The sequence below is a fragment of the Lonchura striata genome, chromosome 12 (assembly GCF_050655825.1).
Source record: "Lonchura striata isolate lonStrDom1 chromosome 12, ASM5065582v1, whole genome shotgun sequence".
Classification (NCBI taxonomy): Eukaryota; Metazoa; Chordata; class Aves; order Passeriformes; family Estrildidae; genus Lonchura; species Lonchura striata.
In genome coordinates, this window is record NC_140714.1 from 6,458,990 (window position 1) to 6,477,280 (window position 18,291).

General features: G+C 41.7%; 1 protein-coding gene across 28 annotated transcripts in view; it reads left to right on the forward strand.

Moving 5' to 3' along the window:
* The window catches only part of MAGI1 (membrane associated guanylate kinase, WW and PDZ domain containing 1), a 332,520-nt gene extending 314,946 nt beyond the window's left edge, over positions 1 to 17,574 (forward strand). For 13 of the 28 annotated variants that reach the window (XM_021551026.3, XM_021551060.3, XM_021551067.3 and 10 more), the window contains 7 exons: positions 250 to 543; positions 3,697 to 3,900; positions 8,369 to 8,459; positions 8,575 to 8,638; positions 9,638 to 9,784; positions 10,925 to 11,063; positions 14,702 to 17,574. In XM_021551026.3, coding sequence (XP_021406701.2) covers positions 250 to 543; positions 3,697 to 3,900; positions 8,369 to 8,459; positions 8,575 to 8,638; positions 9,638 to 9,784; positions 10,925 to 11,063; positions 14,702 to 15,402 — 1,640 coding nt within the window. In that variant the 3' untranslated portion in view covers positions 15,403 to 17,574. Of the gene's footprint in view, positions 1 to 249; positions 544 to 3,696; positions 3,901 to 8,368; positions 8,460 to 8,574; positions 8,639 to 9,637; positions 9,785 to 10,924; positions 11,064 to 13,043; positions 13,133 to 14,701 lie in introns of all 28 variants that reach the window. The other 15 variants (XM_021551044.3, XM_021551165.3, XM_021551144.3 and 12 more) reach the window with 7 other exon arrangements.
* Positions 17,575 to 18,291: the final 717 nt, after the last annotated feature.

Below are 18,291 nucleotides of genomic sequence, written 5' to 3' on the forward strand. Positions count from 1 at the left end.
CAGCACTGCACTGGTTTAACCAGGCTGCAGTTTGGCTTTGGCTGAATGACCACAGGCAGGAGAGGGTGAGCAGTGTGGGCAGTGCCAGCACCGAGCAGAGCTGTTGGTGGTGACATCTGAAAGCATGACCACGATATGATGGGTAGACTAAAGCAGCTGATTTTCTTGTACCCCTTTCTCAGCAGACAGCCGTCTCCAAGCACCAAACGGTGCAGCCTGCTCCAACACTCTTTGCTCTCCTCTCCCCAGTTCCCAAGGCAGAGAATGAAGTCCCATCACCGGCCTCCTCCCACCACAGCAGCAACCAGCCGGCCTCGCTGACGGAGGAGAAGCGGACGCCGCAGGGCAGCCAGAACTCCCTCAACACGGTCAGCTCGGGCAGCGGCAGCACCAGCGGCATCGGCAGCGGCGGCGGCGGCGGCAGCGGGGTGGTGAGCGCCGTGGTGCAGCCCTACGACGTGGAGATCCGCCGCGGCGAGAACGAGGGCTTCGGCTTCGTCATCGTCTCGTCGGTGAGCAGGCCCGAGGCGGGGACGACGTTCGGTGAGTCCTGCGGGTTTTTGACTGCCAGGTTTGCGGCCCAAGGAGGCGGGTGGGGAGCTGTTTAATTTAAAGTGGTGAGCGTGCCCCGATTTATGTAATTCATAGCAAAACCAGAGGCAAAGACTCGGTAGGTGTTTGCCTCCTAGGGTTTGTTCGGCACCGAGTTAAGTGAAATAAAACATCCCAACCTGAAGAACTAAGATGCCACCAATTGCAATTCCTGATGCTCACTTTCTGGGAGAACCTCTCTGGGGTTTGCTCTCAGAGGAGCAGCTGGGGATCCTCCCAGTGATGCTGTTTGCCAGTGCAGAAATGTAGCAGGTGGAATGAAATATGTCTCGTGATGGTGGAATCAAGCCAGTTGATTTAAAAGCAGTAATGCTTAAATTGATTAACTTCTCTTTGGCAATCAGGGTTATTCTGATCATCATGATGTTTTGTGAGCATGCTGGTAGCAGGAAAGTTTTAATTAATATTGCTTGCTGGTGAGACATAAAATGGGGAATACTGTTAAAAGAACAGGATGTTTCTTTTACCCATTTGACCTCTTCCCAAATGCATTTCTTCAGAGTAGGAAGAAATTAAATTTAAGTTTGTCACACATTATATCCTGACCTAATATAGGTGGTCATGGTTTCTGTCTCAAGACAGTCTTTCTGCTACGCAGACACCCATTTCCAGGGGTTGCTGTAGAGGAGACGTACATAAGCTGGTTTTGCAAATATGCCCAGAACAGACTGTTCTCAAGCAGAAGTGTCATTGCAAGGAGGAAATCAGTCAGAGATACTATTTTCTTCCCTTTCCAGCTCCTCCAAAAGGAGACCAGAGGCAGCATCCACTTGTACTTTGTAAAGGAAGGTGTTCCCTTGGTCTGTGGCACATGATAGGGGTGAGGGGAAAAGAAGGACAGAGCAACACCATGGCCATCTTCACAGCTCCTCCCACAGCAGTGCTGTGGATTGCAGAGAAAATGCATTGCAGGCTTCCTGTGCAGCTTGAGTGCTCCTGGGGCATGCAGGTGCAAGAAGTGGCATTTCCCTCATTCTCCTAGGCTTTATTTTCTGACATTTTCTTGCCACTGCCCATCAGTGACACCCAAGGAAGCTCCACCACCTTTCCTGGTATTGATGTAGAACAGGCCATTTCTAGCATTGTTCTAGGACGTCTGGCAGCAGAGATTGCAAGGGGGAATTATGTAGTACAAAACTAGTGCATTGAGATCTGTTGGTTCTCAGATTCTAGGCTCTCTCACATTGTCCTTGCTGCTGGAAACTGCTCTTCCAAGATAGGTGTTCTGGTGCCAGAACACAATGGTGTAATGTAAAACAGATTAAACTGAACACAGTCTAGAACAGAGGGCGTGGTTTTATCTTCTGAATGGATTTGCAAACATATGTAAATAACTTCTATTGTATGAAGATTATGCTGTAACTCTTCTCTGCAGAGAAACCTTGACCTGAAGTTGTAAAAGGTTGTGTTTGCTTTAGCCCAAAATTCTTGCTAACTGGAAGTTTTCTGTGCAGAGGCTCCCAAGGAGATCTGTTGATCTGTGACAGTTTTTCCTTTAATTTTTTCAAGTATATTCAGTTTTTTCCTAACACTCCGCATGAGATGTGTTCCCTCTGCTGTCTGGTGCTTGCTCTGGACCTGCTTTGTAGTTTTCTTCTTTCATGGGTAGTGTTTAGAGATGGGCCAAACTGGTTCTAAAATCCACCTTGGTCACTTTGGTGTGGGCTCTGTCATCTGTGTTTAGTGGATTGGATGGAGTTGAAACTCACATCCTCAAAACAGGATAAACTGCAAACTGGATGGGGCTTTATATTACTAGAAAGAGAAACTTTCTAACACCATGGTCAAATTAAGGAAGAAAAAAAAAAAAGAATCTAGCTAATGTTTTTAACTAATATTAACACTTTCTACCAGTTTTCATCGCATCTTTCCAACCTCACATATCCTTGTCTTAGCCTTTTCTTCTTTATGGTCTTTTTAGTGTTGTCATATGTGTGTATCTCTAAAACTACTAATCAAATAAAGACTACAGCACAGATGGGAAAGTGCATCTTGAGGGTGAATGTATTGTGGATGCAAAGTGTGAGATGTCCATGTGCTGTGTGCCCCAAGGCCTCCTGCCCACATAAAGGAGCTGTAAAGAAGCTCACTGGATTTATCTGAGTGATGTTGTGTATCCCCTGTGTCCCAATTCTGCATGCTATGGACAACCCCATGGTTTTGAAACAAAACAACTGCATGGAACAGGAGGAGAATTTTGTCTCCAGAACACATTCATCCTAAAGTGCTCTTGCTCTGTGTGTCAGACATCTCAATGGTTTTGTGTGTGGTTTTAGAGGTATTTTAATGAGGAGAACCTTATTCCTTCTTTGTTCCCACCTGGTGCCATCTAAGATCATAAAAGAGGAAGGGTTAGTAGAGGCTGAGGTGGGTGCCAGCACCAAACAGGTTACCTTTGTCAGTCTTGGCCCATCTGTAGTGGTCCTGTGCCTTCCCTGGTAGTACCTTTATTCACAATGGAAGAAAAATGTTTCATGTTGCTTCCCCATGCAGTGCTGGTAGAGTGGGTCTGTGTGGTAGATAGGGAGTCACACTCCCTCCTAGGCCTAGAATGATTTTATCTTTCTAAATTGAGAAAGAACAAAACATTGGCAGAAGCTTGAACAGCAGTTGGCTTAGAGAAGGACTAGAGAGGCTGACACTGATGTAATCTCGGAGGAGGAAAGTTGAGGTTTCTACAAACAGTTTCAATTTTTTTCTTCAAAAACAAAATCAGATTTGGGTTATGATGGAGCTGCTAAGAGCAGTTGTAGTCAATAAAAATTGCACCATTTATTAACAGAAATCCACTTGGGGGAGTTTTGGGGGATTAACAAAACACCTTTTTGTGGAAGAAGTGTTGTGCACTCAACTAGTTGATTGCCAATGTTTTGAACACTGGCAGCAAAGCTATCCTATAATAACTTTTGCTTGATGCATTAATTAATTAACCCTTAACCTTCTCTTTCCCTTTTCAACCCTTTTTTTCCTTTTCCCCTTCACCATATTCCCACATACGTAAACAATAAAAAAAAAAACAACAACAAAAAAAAAAAAACCAAAACCAAACCAAAAAACAAAACAACCCCCAAACCAATACAAAAGCGGGAAATGCATGTGTGGCCATGCCTCACAAAATAGGTCGGATAATTGAAGGGAGCCCCGCCGACCGCTGTGGAAAGCTGAAAGTCGGCGACCGGATCTTGGCCGTCAATGGGTGCTCCATCACCAACAAGTCGCATTCAGACATCGTCAACCTCATTAAGGAAGCTGGGAACACCGTCACCCTGCGCATCATCCCAGGAGATGGTAAAGTATCTGTTTCCTGCTCTCTTGCCTCACCCTCTTCTTGGTTCTGTTCCCCGGGCTTTTTCTGTCACTCACAGCTGCAAAGCCATGCAGGAGTCAGTTGCCGCTCCCGCTTTGGGAGTTTGCAGTGAAGGAGGTTGTGAGTCTCCTGTAGCTTTGTTTTTTGGTTTCTTTTTGTAGAGATGGTTGGTTTTTAACAGGGAGGTGCTGATTGAACATTACAAAAAAAAAAAAAAAAGAATATCGCATTCCATGCATCTGTTTAAAACAATCTTCCATAAATTTGATGGATAGCTCAATGCACTTTGGCTTGATTCTTAGCTTAATAATGCAGTTTTAGAATATTTGGGAATCACTTGTTAGTATGTGGGATTCCTGAAGCTTTATATAGACACAAGCAGGCTATAGAGTAAAGAGATCACAGAAAGAGATAAACACTTTGACATGTTTTAAGCTGTTTCAAAAGCGGATTTGCTTTTATTCTGGGTAAGTTGCTTTGGGAGTGAGCTCAGTACATTTTTGAATGAATGCTTAAATTGTGATGGTTCTGAAGTTGCTTTTTAAGAGTTACCCTAGACAGGATCTCACTGTTTCAGATGAGAGGGAGTGTGTAGGTTCTCTAATAATCTCTTGGTGCTGATTTCAGGTCACTGAAGTATTTAATAAAAATAAGGATCTGTGTTATATATCAGTTCCATTAAATTAATCCCTGGCTTGAGCTCCAGATAGGAATTGATCAGAAACCTGTTAAAGTATCTGCAGCAGAACCAAAATTGTTGTGGTTTTAAATTCTGAATATTTTCTTTCCTTATTGTGCTTCTCTGCCATGGATGGGTTCAAAGTGTGAGTTTGTTGGGCAGAAACCTTTCCACATTGCTCCCCACAGACCAGGATGAGAAATGATCTAGTTATAAATTATTTCTGTTTAGGGTGATCTGTTTTGCACAAAAGCTTTATTTTCCTACTGTCTAGTGAGTATCAGGTCAAATGGTATAAAATCCTCTGCTTCTTGTAGCAAATAGGGTGTTCATGAATAATAAAATGGCTGTGAATCAAACTAACATCTGAGCTGGCCTGTGCATGCCTGCTTTGGAAAATAAAGTGAGAGAACAATTGCTCATTACCTGTATTTTAGTCTCTGATAAAAAGGAGGGTGAATCTTTAAGTAAATAAAGGGCTTGTTTCCTAAAAAAAGCAAACCCATCTGAGAACTAAGCAACCTCTGAATGATTTAAGAATTTTTTAATATACCTCCTGACATAAATGCTGAGCCAGTCTTGCTCATGCAATTATGTGTCCCAAATATCATGTAAATTGCTTAGGTTAGGGAAACCTGTACCTGTGATTGACATCACATATTCCTGGAGGAGATGGAAAGCTGTTCTTTAGGGAAGGAATCAACTTTCATAGCAATTCAGGCTTTAAGTCTCTTTATTTACTGTCACTTTGAAATTCCAAGTCAGATTGCCAACTTTGCATAGTATTACCTGCATTTCTTTTCCAAAAGACATTAAGACCCAACACTCTCAAAATCTCTGAGGGGTTTGCTTTAAAACCCCATGAGATACAAGAAATCAATCTCAGTGTTGTTTTCTTTTTGATGTCTTTGTATGCTTTACTTGATTTGTTGTTTTCTTTTGTTTCTTTTTGAGTGCTTTTTTGGCAAATATAAATGATTTGTGTGCTTCAGGGAGGGGAGAGCATAAATCAGAAGCCACTCATCAGATAAACATGAAACTGAGGTGCATCACAAGACTCACAATAAACTCACACTGCTAATCTCTTCTAACATTATTAAAAACACCAAGACTTTTTGCTTTGTAATAAGTCTTGCACAAGTTAATTGCCACAGATGACTGCAGGATTGTATTTGCAATGAAATGATGCTGCTTTACCACACTTCCAGCAGATTCAAGGATACAGAATGCTGGGACAGGACAAGTTTTGATTTGGCATGTAATTGGTGACTGAGAGTTTTAGGGCAGAACAAGGCAAGGAATCAATGGAATATGTAGGGTTTAGAACACACGATTATAATTGTACTAAAGATAATTTTTGCTATATTCTGTTCTGGTTTTGCATGGTGGCTGGCATGTGTCCTGAAGCAGTGTCTAAAACACTGGCAAAATTATGCACAACTCCTGACTCATGGGAGAAGGTGGGCTAAAGATAGATGCAGTACAGTGGTGTGAAGATACATCTGTACCAAAGAAGTGTTGTTGCTCTGTTTAGTGTTATTAGTGTGACCTACTAAAGGGTAGGAATCTTGCATTCTCTTTGAAGCCCATCTTCATCTGATCTCCAAATATAAGTGGAGGATTTCAGAGGCTTTTGTTCTGGATGAATACAGAGCACTTAACCATGTTTTGGGTCTTTCTTATGTAGGAGACAGATTTTAACATCAAGGCATCTTCACAAAATAAACAGAATTATTACTTAAACCCCAACAGTGTAGCTACATGTAGGGACATCTTCTGACACAAGCCAGCTGTCAGGGGCACATCATCACAAGGGTGTGGTTTGGTCATGCCAGCACTGAGAGGTGCAGGCAGACCCAGGAGCCTCTCTTGCTCTCTGAGCTGCTGGACACAATCCAGCTCTGGTCTGGAAGATGTTTCAGCTCCATATGCTGAGGGTTTGGGCATGTTAACTTGGGCACAGCACTGCAGGCAAAGGAGCTGTGTTCTTCTTGCACCCATCTGTTTAAGTGGTTCTTCTTTTTCTCTGTCTCTTTTCCTGAATTTCCCTTGACATGCAAATAGCTACAGAAAGGAAAAGGCTTCCCCTTATCTAGACTTCTCCAGAATTCATATCAGTCCATGAGGTAAATTAAACTCCCAGGATCCACCACATCCTCATTCCAGTAGAAACCCTTCCATTGCCACAATTTTATATTACAGCTGGACTCTGTTTAATAATGGCAGATTTCTCCATAGCCAGTAAAATGAATTAGTGGATGCCTGTAGCTCAAGAGGCAAATAAGGGCAGGGTCAAAGGCCTTGTAATTTTATGTTGGAGATCCAGATGTTTTCATCCAGTTTTTGTCACTGTAGTCTTAGTGGCTGTGTATTCAGTTTAGATTTTGGTCTTGAAAGGTGGATCACTATCGGTATTTGTAGCTACTTGCAATCTGTGGGTCTCACCTGGGTACAGTGGGTATAGACACAAAAAGGGGGTCTCCTGTCTACAGAGCTGTTCTGCAAAGGAGCAGCTGCCTGCCACTGCAGTGGCTTTAGCTGGGAATGCCATGTCTGATGAGTGGGTGTTTCTGCTGCTCTGCCCATTATTCTCCAAGTGCAACCAACGTAACTGTTGAACATTTTGTGTGGTTAAACACCATCGAGGTACACTCCCACAGTAGAGGAAGAGTGTTTTCAGAAACTTCTGGCTTCTGGAACAATTCAGCATTTGAAACTCTTCAGTACTAATATCAGTTCAGAATTGGTACAATATATAGTTCTGGAAAATCTGTTGAGTTCAATACAGAAGAGTTCTGGGTCTGTGTTGCTAATATTCAGCTAATGGCATTGACATGACCTTAATTTCAGGCAGAATTTTAAGTGAGTTTGGGGTTGATTCTGGTCCTACTGAAGTCTGTGGTGCAGCTGCAGAATGACAAGGGGAATATTCTGCCCTGTCATACTGTGAGGGACATCTACATAGTCACTTTTCAGTTCCTCCTGTCTCAGTTGTAGGAAGCAAGAGACAGGACCTCTCCTTGGAGCCCCTCCTTCCATGCCTAAAGAAATCTGCAATTTGCACAGGCTGATGCTGAGCTGAGAGCCCTTTTCATAGCAGAAATTAAGCACAGAAGCTACTCCTGCTCCCTGTATTCTCTCAGTGCCCCCTTTTGTAAGTGTTACCCAGAGTTATTGATGCATTTGGTACCAGTGGCTCCATGTTCCTGCTTCCAGTGCTGAGGCAGCAGTGGGTTGTATTTCAAGGAAGGATTTCAGTAAACTTGGGTTTTAGCCACATTCAGTATCATCTTGTGAGGTATTGGACAAGAGCCGCATCTCAATTCTACTGGAGATTGCAGTTTCTGATGGAAGTAAGACTGATAAATTTATAATCCCTGGAATAGTTATAGCTACAATAAAATTAATCCACACAGCCTACAATATTTAGAGACTTAATTGATTTGAATTCACATCTTTAGACAATAGACAAAACTTTGTTCAATCCTTCATCTACAAGTGAGTCATCATGAATGTGTCTAATGGTCAGGGGGGGATTCCAATCCAGATGTCCTAATTTAATTTTTTTTTCATTTTCCAGTTGAGTGTACAGTTTCATATACATACTTACTATATTAATTTCGGGAATTAAGAAATCTTATCCCATCTCCAGTTTTATAAAAACAATGTAATGTTGCTTTTCAGTGAAATGCTTTTACAAAACTCTTTTTTTTCTTTCAGTGAATAGCCCATGGTCTTCCTTCATAATAAAAACAAAATCTATTTTGCAGAATCCTCCAATGCTACTTTATTGACCAATGCAGAAAAAATTGCTACAATCACAACCACACATACTCCTCAGCAAATACCACAGGAGACCAGGTCAGATTGTTTTCCTTGAGGAGGGCATCTCGACATGCTCTCTCTTCAGTTACTTCTTCATCCCTTTCATGTCCCATGAGCTGTATTTTTCCTCTCTCCCTTTCATTCATTACAGCAGGAACAACACCAAACCAAAGCAGGAATCCCAGTTTGATTTCAAACCACCCCAAGCAGCACAGGTAAGGAGTACCTCTCTCTAATTGTTTTGCTTACCACAGACTGTTGTTTCCAATCTTCTTGAGGGCTGTGTTTAAATAGTTCCCTTGAAAATTCCTGATGAGAAGCTGCTCTCCCTCAGTCTGCTGAAAAGAAAGAGGAATTTGCTGATTAGTGTCTTAATATGTGTTGCTGTTGTTTCAGCTGAGAAGCATTTCTAACACATTCTCATCAAGACTTTGAGGGAGTAAAAATAAAGAAAAAAAGAGCTGACGTTTTTAGGGCAGTAATAATTTTTGTGTTTGTTTATTGAATTGTCTGTTTTGAGGGGCCTCACCAGAAACTATTGTGGTGTGCAAATGATAAATTCAGAGAATAAAAAAGAGGAAAACTTAATAAGGGGCAATAGCTGGAGTGTTCCAGCTTGCACAGACGGCAGCTTATTAGAGAGATTATCTATTTCACTGTTAACTTTCCTTGCCACTGGCCATCCCAGAAGCAACATCTTCCATTAGGGACTTCAAAGCATCCTCATAATAGCATTTGAGGAAAACAATGCAAAGGCTTCTGAGCTTCTTTCAATGCAATAAATTATGTGGTAACAGCATGAAAAGCCAGCACCATGGCACAGGCTCACCCCGGGTGCCATCAGACACTGCACTAAATCTGGCACTGGAAGGGAGCTTGTCCTTGACTTTCCTGGTTGATAGAACCTTTAATCAGCTTCCCAAAATGTCCCCTCCTGCCATGGGCACGGGAGGTGCTGAGTAAGAGGGGTGCCCAAAAATGCACCACAGGACATGGCCAAGCCCACTCATTCCAACAGCTCTTCACCAACCACCAGAACTCCAAATTGCAGAGTAGGGTGTGAGGAAGCAGCAAATCCTGGTCTGCATGTGAAAATGCAACTGACTTTCCATTTTTAAGTATTACCAGCAAAGCATTGCTTGAATACTTCCAACATGAGAGCAGAGCAGTATTTGACTTCCTGTTCAATTGGGTGTTTGCTGTCTTCTCTCCAGCAGGACCAAGACTTTTACACTGTTGAGCTAGAAAGAGGAGCCAAAGGGTTTGGCTTCAGCCTGCGAGGTGGCCGGGAGTACAACATGGACCTGTACGTGCTGCGGCTCGCTGAGGATGGGCCCGCTGAGAGATGTGGGAAAATGAGGGTATGCACAAACTGCCTTTAAAACCACCTTGCTCTGGAATAAGCTGACTTCCCTCCCTCTCCCTTCTGCTGTTCCAGCTAAGAGGGGAAATTAAATGTGAACTGAAAGTGGTTTCTATTTACTTCTGCTGATGGCATCTGTCACTCTTGGTACACTGTTCATAGCAGTGTGTGTTCAGTGGAAGACTTCACGCCCTTCTTCCAACACTACTTTCCAAGCTCTAGTACATGATCTAAGTTGTTTTAAGCCTAAGTGCACATGTAGCAGTGAAAATGGAACAGCCACAGTCTTTGCCTGCTAGTCGGCAGAGAGGGGATAGAACATGTCTATGGCCCATGGGTTACAAAATTATAATGTAGGTTCTGATTAACATTAATTGTTAACTTCACGTATCAGCTAAATGGCAAACATTATAACAAGGGCAATGTTATAAAATGCCTACTGAAAAAATAATTTGACAGGTTTTATGTAGTCCTTGGACCTCTGTTAGAGAATGCATTATAACTTTCCCAATATGTCATTGTCTCCAGATATGTCATGTGAAGGGCATTTTTAAAATTCTTGTGCTAGGGGTAGATCTATGGGTCCAAAATTTTTGCTGATGAAAATATGATGCAAAATCAGTGCTGCTCTGTGAAAGTCCATGCTCTGATGAGCTCTTCCACACCTTGTTTTCTTCTCCTGATAAATTGTTATATTTACAGAATCAGCTTTGCTGATTCATAGTAGATATCTATAGCCAAGTTAGAAACAGACCAGGAAAAGCTCTGTGAACATCCTGGTTGGAGCAGACTCTGAAACAAGCAGCCATTTTGACTGAAGATTTTAATAATAATCAAAATTAAATAAAATAGTACCCATTCTAACTGCACTTACTGTTGAGCAATACAGTAATTACAATGTGATTTTTCAGAACAGCAGTGAAATATTTTGATACCTCAAGCTTTCTCCATCGCCTTTATGTCTCCCAGACTCCTACACAGTGGGCACTGTGGATGGTCACTGGAAGGAGTTGGGCATCTTTAGCTTCACCTGATGCATACTTGGTCCAGCTTTGCTATGGCCACTGTCTTGTGGTGTGCTGGTAGGGACCCTCATGGGGCCTTGTTTCTAATCACAGTCTCTTTATTACATTGGCAGATTGGTGATGAAATCTTAGAGATCAATGGAGAAACTACCAAGAACATGAAGCACGCTCGGGCCATTGAACTGATTAAAAATGGTGGCCGCAAGGTCCGCCTGTTTCTGAAACGTGGAGATGGCTCTGTCCCAGAATATGGTGGGTCAAACTATGAAAACATTCCTTTCTTCCCTGGCATCACTCCATGAATATTTGTCTCAAGATCTGAAGCGGGAATTCTTTTTTATTTTCCTTTCTCACCAGTGTCTTACCAACCTTTGCAACATATAATTGCCTCGCTTGTGCTGAATTTTCTACACATTTCATCCTTTGCTTGCTTCCATGGACTTGGGGCGCAGTGTAAGGCAAGATCATCATAGCAGTATTTTTTGGTGATCAGAGAGGAAAGCAAAACAAAACAAACCTTATTGTCTTGTCCAGCCAAAAAAGGAATGTCATTGAACTGTGCCAAACTGTTTCTCAGCGGCTGAATTGTTGTTTCACATAGGTCTCTTCTTCTAATCAATGCAAAAACTGGGATCCCAAGTTGCTATTCTGAAGCAGTGATTTTTTTTTTTTTTTGGTTAGGTTTTTCTCTTAGTTCCTGGCTGTATCCATAGACATGAATGCCGAGATGGCTTATGAGATTTTTGCCTTTCCTTAATATTTATGTAAATATTTATAAAGTTATTTGAGAAAAAGAAGGGGAAAAAAGAAAGCTTTACTGCAAAAATATATTGATTTGGCCTCCTGAGCCCTTTTCTCTCCCCTTAAACAGTCTGCTGGTTTCAACTAGTTCCTTTGTAAGGTCTGAAAAGGTGAGGAGGTTATGAAAAGGTGCTCTCGTGTCTGTCTTGGGGGAAACAGTCAGTCCACGTTTCTTACTAAGAATTACATTAGATTTCCTTTTCTTCCCCTGGAGGTTGGATTGCTGGGTGGCTTAACTTAGCACCCTATTTAATATTATAATTATGTCTTATTTATTTGAGATAATTGTCAAATATTGTGCCCTCGATGGAGGGCTACTCCCAACCAAAGGTCTTTGAGGTTTCTATAGAAACTGATGATTGAAGGGATGTCCTTTATACTTTCCTCCCCGTATTTGGGTTATTTCTGTGTCAGTAAGTTCTGTGTTTATCATTCTCTCCATGCCCTAACACCAGAAACAAAACCCTTCTGCACAATTTATGAACTAGATTTTAGTTTCATTTACAGTACTATGTTTGAGAGTTTCTGCTCAGTCTCCTCATTATTTAACTTAAAATGACCAATTCAGACTATAACCAACAAACAATTGAAGTGTTTAACGACATGGAAGGGAAGCTGTGGGTTTACACTTCTGTAATATAAATAGCACACCAGAAGGTTCAATGATGGCACTGAAATTCTGTAATGTTCTTTCTACTTTTGTCTTTTCCTATACTCCTTTGGATGTACAGTACTGTATCATATGCTAGACTGCATAAATACCCTGTAAATTAAGTGCTTCACTTCTCAAAGCATATGTCTGTTGCACTGAGGATGGAAATCCATCACCAATTTTCTTTTGGCTAATGCTAACCACTGAACGTTCGTTCTCCAAGCAAGGATTTAATATACAGGGGTTGCACTACTGTAAAGAATATCCTTGTAACATTTGGGACTCCTTTCTCTCTTTGTTCTGTTCGCTGCAGTCGCAAATGGTTCCTCTAATAATGTTAAGTTCCAATATTTTTCTGACTTGATTGGAACGTGCTTCTCTATGAGGCTGTATATTTTTGTAATGAGTTTTGTACTTATTTTTAATGTTGTGGTCTCTGGTGGACTTTATTTTTCGTTGTTGTTTGATTGTTACTGTTTTTTCTATGACATTCTGTGTCGCTGTTCCAGCTGTCTTTTAGAATGGATGCTCTCGTTGTCTGGGTTATTGAATCACCTCTTAGATGTCTCTTTATGTCACAATAATAACAACTGCTGTCTTTGCAGCCTTATATTTGGGTGAAGCCTAGACAATCTGACTGGAAAAATAAACTTTCTTTATTCTAAGATAAAATATGAAGATTTTTCTTTCTTTCATCTTTATTATAGGGAATCTAAATTTTCTACTTTTCTCTTTCTCTTTCTCTTACTTTTCTTGGTGCTGGGCTCTTCCTTCCTCAGCGATGATACCTCCTAATATCGCTGCATGTATGAGAAATGACAAGCTCGGGGAGTCTTGCTTCTACCTTATGGGCCATAATCAAACTACGGTTTGTAGCTAAAATCAATATTAGGTGTTTTTGTGCTGTGGCCTAATTCCCTCACATTGCTTTTCTGCTTCGCTATATTCTGTATGTACAGCAATTCATCCCGAACACCCTGCGTCCCCCAGATTGTAAGTACACACACCACAGGACATGTGTGAACCTCGCTGGTACCTTGTGTGAGAGGCAGGTTGCCACAAGCCACGTGCTTACAGCCACAGAAAAGCAGCGTGGTCCCATCACCAGCTGTGGCCTCAAAGTGCTCATAATGAGCTGCAACATGGGTTTCACTACTTGGAATTGACAAAAATCACAGCCCATGCACACACCGAGCCTCCCAAGCTCAGGAGTGGAAATGCCATCAAATGGGAGACACTTGACATGATGGCAGGAGGAATGTAGAATGTTTGGCTTGGTGGGAGGGAAGGCAAAAAGGAGAAAAAGAGGGGAAAAAAAAAAATCTGTCCTCACAAGTGTTTGTAAGGGTTTCCAGTCATTGCCACCAGGGCATTCCACCTCAAGGTGGATATTGGGGTGCAAGCGTAAGGAAGTGGCTAATGCCAGCCAAGCTGCCACGAAGGAGTTACTTTAAGAAAGAAAACAATAAGTAAATAAAAGCAGCACTTGCATTAAGGCAGCGCAGCTACTTTTATGTTTTTTATGTTTGTAATGAATCATTCATAAACATCAGTTACAAATGACGGGAGTGATTGTAGCTTAGCTGCAGCGCAGGGCTGGGGTTTAGTTTGGATGTTCTTTTTCTACTTCTGCTTTGCAGTTTGTCTTGCAGAGGCAGCTCAGCTGTATTTTACCTCAAATAGTACATGAAAAATAATGAACTGGAGATTAGATTTGATTCAAAGCCATCCTACATATTACAATATCTTTCCATTGCTTTGATATGAAAAAATCATAACTACTGTCATCATTGTTTGAATCATTGTGGCAAAACCAAAATCTACCCTAGGACTTTACATAACATGGTAGCACTAAGTGAGATTAAGCTATGCCTTAAATGAAATGGAAATGGCATGATTACAGTCTAATTCTCACATTTTCAAAATGTTATTTTACAAGGTGAAAACTTAATAATCAATTCTATTTTCTGTACGTTTTCTGCTATTTGAACCGAGGCCTCCCACACCTGGAAGGCAGTTCTTTATAATGTCTTAAAACACACAAATTGTTTCCTAAAGACCCTCTTTATTGGAAGCTATTAAAAAAAAGCAGCCAACAACCTGAACTACAATGGGTTTTTTTTCCACTGGAAAGAATGTAGTATAACTGAAACTTTATGAATTGGGCCTGGGGAGAAATGTAAAGTGCCCCATGCCCAGAAGAGCATAAAGATGAGATCAGCTTGGACCAAAACATGGCTAACGATCAGAGCAGCACCAGTACTAACCTGTAACTCTCGTTGTTCACAGTTAAATTAACAAAAGCTTCGGTTAGCCTTCGCTGACTGCTTGAACAGTTGTTTGTTTTTGTCACTAATGAAGTCTGAAGAGTGCTAAGTGGTGTCACAGCACCACGGAAGGCATCAATACCAAACCCTGTGCTGTTATTTTCTTTCAGACCCCAGCAGTGACAGGAACAGTCCCGCCACAGGTTCACAAAATGTATCGGAAATGAAACCCGCGCCATCCGACCGACGGCAGCACCCATCATCGGAGTCCAGTTATCCACCAGACCTTCACAAATCATCACAACATGGGGACAGGCGGACTTACGTTAGAGACCTAAAAGGCAGCAGAGAGTTTAGCAGACATCCCAATGAACACCACACTTGGAATGGGACTTCTAAAACCAACGACCACGTGCCAGGCAGGAAGACAGAGAGGTCGCCGGAGAGGAGGCACGAAAGGCAGCCAGAGAGGGCGGTGGTGAACGGGCAGAAGAGGAGGTCTCCCGAAAAGCGCAGGGAAGGGACAAGGAGCGCTGACAACACTTTGGAGAGGCGGGAGCGACTTGAGAGGAGGAGAGACCTCTCTCCTGAGAGGCGCAAAGAGCGGTCGCCCGGCCGCCGGCGGCGGTCGCTGGAGAGGCTGACGGAGCCCAGGAGGTCCCCGGAGCGGAGAAGAGAGAGCTCCCTTGACCGACGGGCCAAGTCCTCCGACCGGCGGAGGGACAGGTCGCCTGACAGACGGCTCAGGGAGGAGAGAGTTGGCCACCGGGAGAGGGAAGAGCCCGGCTGGAAGCACGAGCCGAGCCGCAGGCACCCGCCCGAGCAGCGCAGGCGGCCCTACAAGGAGTGCAGCACCGACCTCAGCATCTGAGCGGCTCCCCGGGGTCCCCGGCGCCTTCCCAAAACCAAGGGAGCAGAGGAGCGAGCGAAACCAACCTGGCTTTCGCAGGCGACGAGACGTCCGCCGCCTGCTGATCCTACAAACCGTTTATGCAGATGAAATCTTAAAACTAAAAAAGCGTTGTGCCTGATGTATAATATTAAAGAAAGTATTTTTCAGTGTATTCTTTTTTTTTTTTTTTAATTACTTGCCAAATGTTGGTCCTTAAGGATTATAAAATTTTGTTTCTACATTCTTTGTAGATTTCTTAAAAATAATCCCTTTATTGGGCTACTTTCCCCCCCTCCCCAATATAGTAAGTGGGGGTAGCCAGTAATATAATATAGGCAAAGGATTTTATGACCAAGTTTGAATAATTTGATCCAGACTGTTCTCTAGTGACTCACTGCTACACTGTATGTAGAAAATTTTTTAAGGGTTGAGGGTGGGGAAGGAAGAAAATTGTTCATCTCAGTAGGAATGGAGCGCTCCTGCTGAAGGAATTAAAAAGGAAAGAGACAAATGTTCCTAAAATTGCAAGAACTGTTTGAAGAGACTACTGTTTCAATGAAGGATATTTATAATAATAAAAAATAATTAAAAATAATTAAAAAAAAAAAGCAACCAAACCCACACAGCACAAGACGATTTACAATATGTAATTTGTAGTTTGTTCCATGAACAGTTTATACTTTCAGGCCCCCTGGACAGGATGCGCAGAGGCAGAAGGACTGGTCACCACCATGCCTGTGTCACACGCTAACGTGGACTGTTGAGCTCTCATTAGCCTCAGCAACATGTAACGATGCTATGTCATTAAGGCAGCAGCCCTGCTCATCTCCCAGCTGTATATGGACAGCAAGCCCAGCATGCATGGTATTGTGTATCTGCTTGGAAGCAAGGGGAGGGATTGGGATTCTGGGACAAGGCACAATGCGGTGGGAGCACGGTCCCCCTGCTCGGAGTAGGTGTGTTCCTTCTGCTCAGGCAAAACCAGTGAGCTTTTATTTTGCCAGATTCCAAAAGCTCTCAATTCTTCTTGCTCTGTATTTAAAGGGTTGGTTTCTCGTTGTTTTACTGGTTCATCCTTACTGAGACAAAAGGAGTGCACTTGCTGGGGAGGGTAAACGAAAAAAAAAAAGGAAAAAAAAAGTATCAAAAGAAAATCACAGGCTAAAAGAGGTAATCAGTGGGACAACCTGGTTGTGGAAGCCTATCCATACCTGATTATATGCTGTAAATTTGAGTCTAAGAACAGCAGCAAAAGAGAAACCTGCAAGTTTCTAAGTTGTATTTTTAAATTTGCAAGCTGTGTGGTAAGTCTGCTGTAGCATTGGTCTAAGATTTAATGGATTACTGCCTAGCTGAGCCAATATGTTTGCCGTTACTGTTGGACCACTAAAGGAAACTGCTGCTTTTTCAGTGCATTGGTGTGTACATGTATACTGACCCACATCCTCCATATGAACACAAAACCATTGCAAGTCTATCACTGTTGTTGCCATGGTACTGTAAAAACAAAACCAAGAAAGAAGATGGCCAATCATTGTGTGTACAGTTGAAATTGTAATTAATAGAGCCTGTTGGAAAAAAAAAACAAAACTGTTGCCTTTTTCTTGTATAAAAGAGGATTTATGACAAAATTTAGGTGTGAGGAATGTGATTAAGTGTTTATATTTCTAAAAATGGAAAAAATTTGATTCAGGGGATATATTTTAATGTAAACTGAATCAGGTATGTAAAGCTGTTTTAAAATGGGAGACTGTATCAGTAATTCTAAAGCTTTTGTTGGTTTGAAAATATCATTTCTTTCTTCATGGTGGGCCTGCTTATATATTATTAAGCACTTGTATGCAGTCTATATTCTCCAATCATCATTTCTTGCAACATGCTATAGGCAAAATGCTCTTTTCTGTGTTGATGAAAAGCAGTATGTGGGCCAATCTTTTTTATAAAACACTATGCATATATAAATACTACATTGTTCATAGCTTTATTTGACTTAATTGGGTTTATACATAACACTAGGATGAGTAGATGTGGACTTACCCAGTAAGAGCTTCTTTCCTTGGAACAGACACTATGTATATGATGTAGCAACAAAGAAGGAGAAAGTCTGTGAATGCTATTTTTATTATCAAATAAAGTTTTCCATACAAAGCATGCATGCGAGTGTAGTGATAAGATAAAGGAAGAACCATACCTTAATGTTGCCTATTCATCCCTGACTAAAAAAATAAAACCGTAGGTTATGGTCGCCAAGAGCCATATATTAAATATGTATTAATCATCCATTAAATATATAATATCATTTGACAAGCCTTAAAGTAAAGTTTCCCAGTCTTCCAGGATAAAATTTCTTCCCTTAAAATAGTCAGAAACTGAAGGTTTAGGTGAAGCAGGGTCTGTAGTTGTGTCTGAGATTTGTATCATTGATTCTTCATAACACATAAGCACGTGTAACCAGAGAAAATCAAGGCAGCAACTGCTCAGTTGCTGTTGTGGAGGCTGTTGGTGCCATATATATATTTGTGTGTATGATGTGTGTATATACATATATGCACAAACATATACATATATATATATATATATATATATATATATATATATATATATATATATATATGTCACCAATGCTGTATGGCTGTATGTCTCCCTTCTCCTAGTTCTTAATATGTAGAAAGACTTTTAAGTCTGAAAAATGTTTCTGTTACATAGCTTTTTAAAACAACTTTTAAATCTTGCATAGTTTAAGAGGCTCCACTCATCTGTTTTCCTGCAACTTCAAGCAACCTGCTGGGAGTCGTGGCAGCTAGAGAGAGCTGATGGTGAAGGATTTGTATTTCCAATCACAGGGATTTGTCTGATGCACCCAAAGTC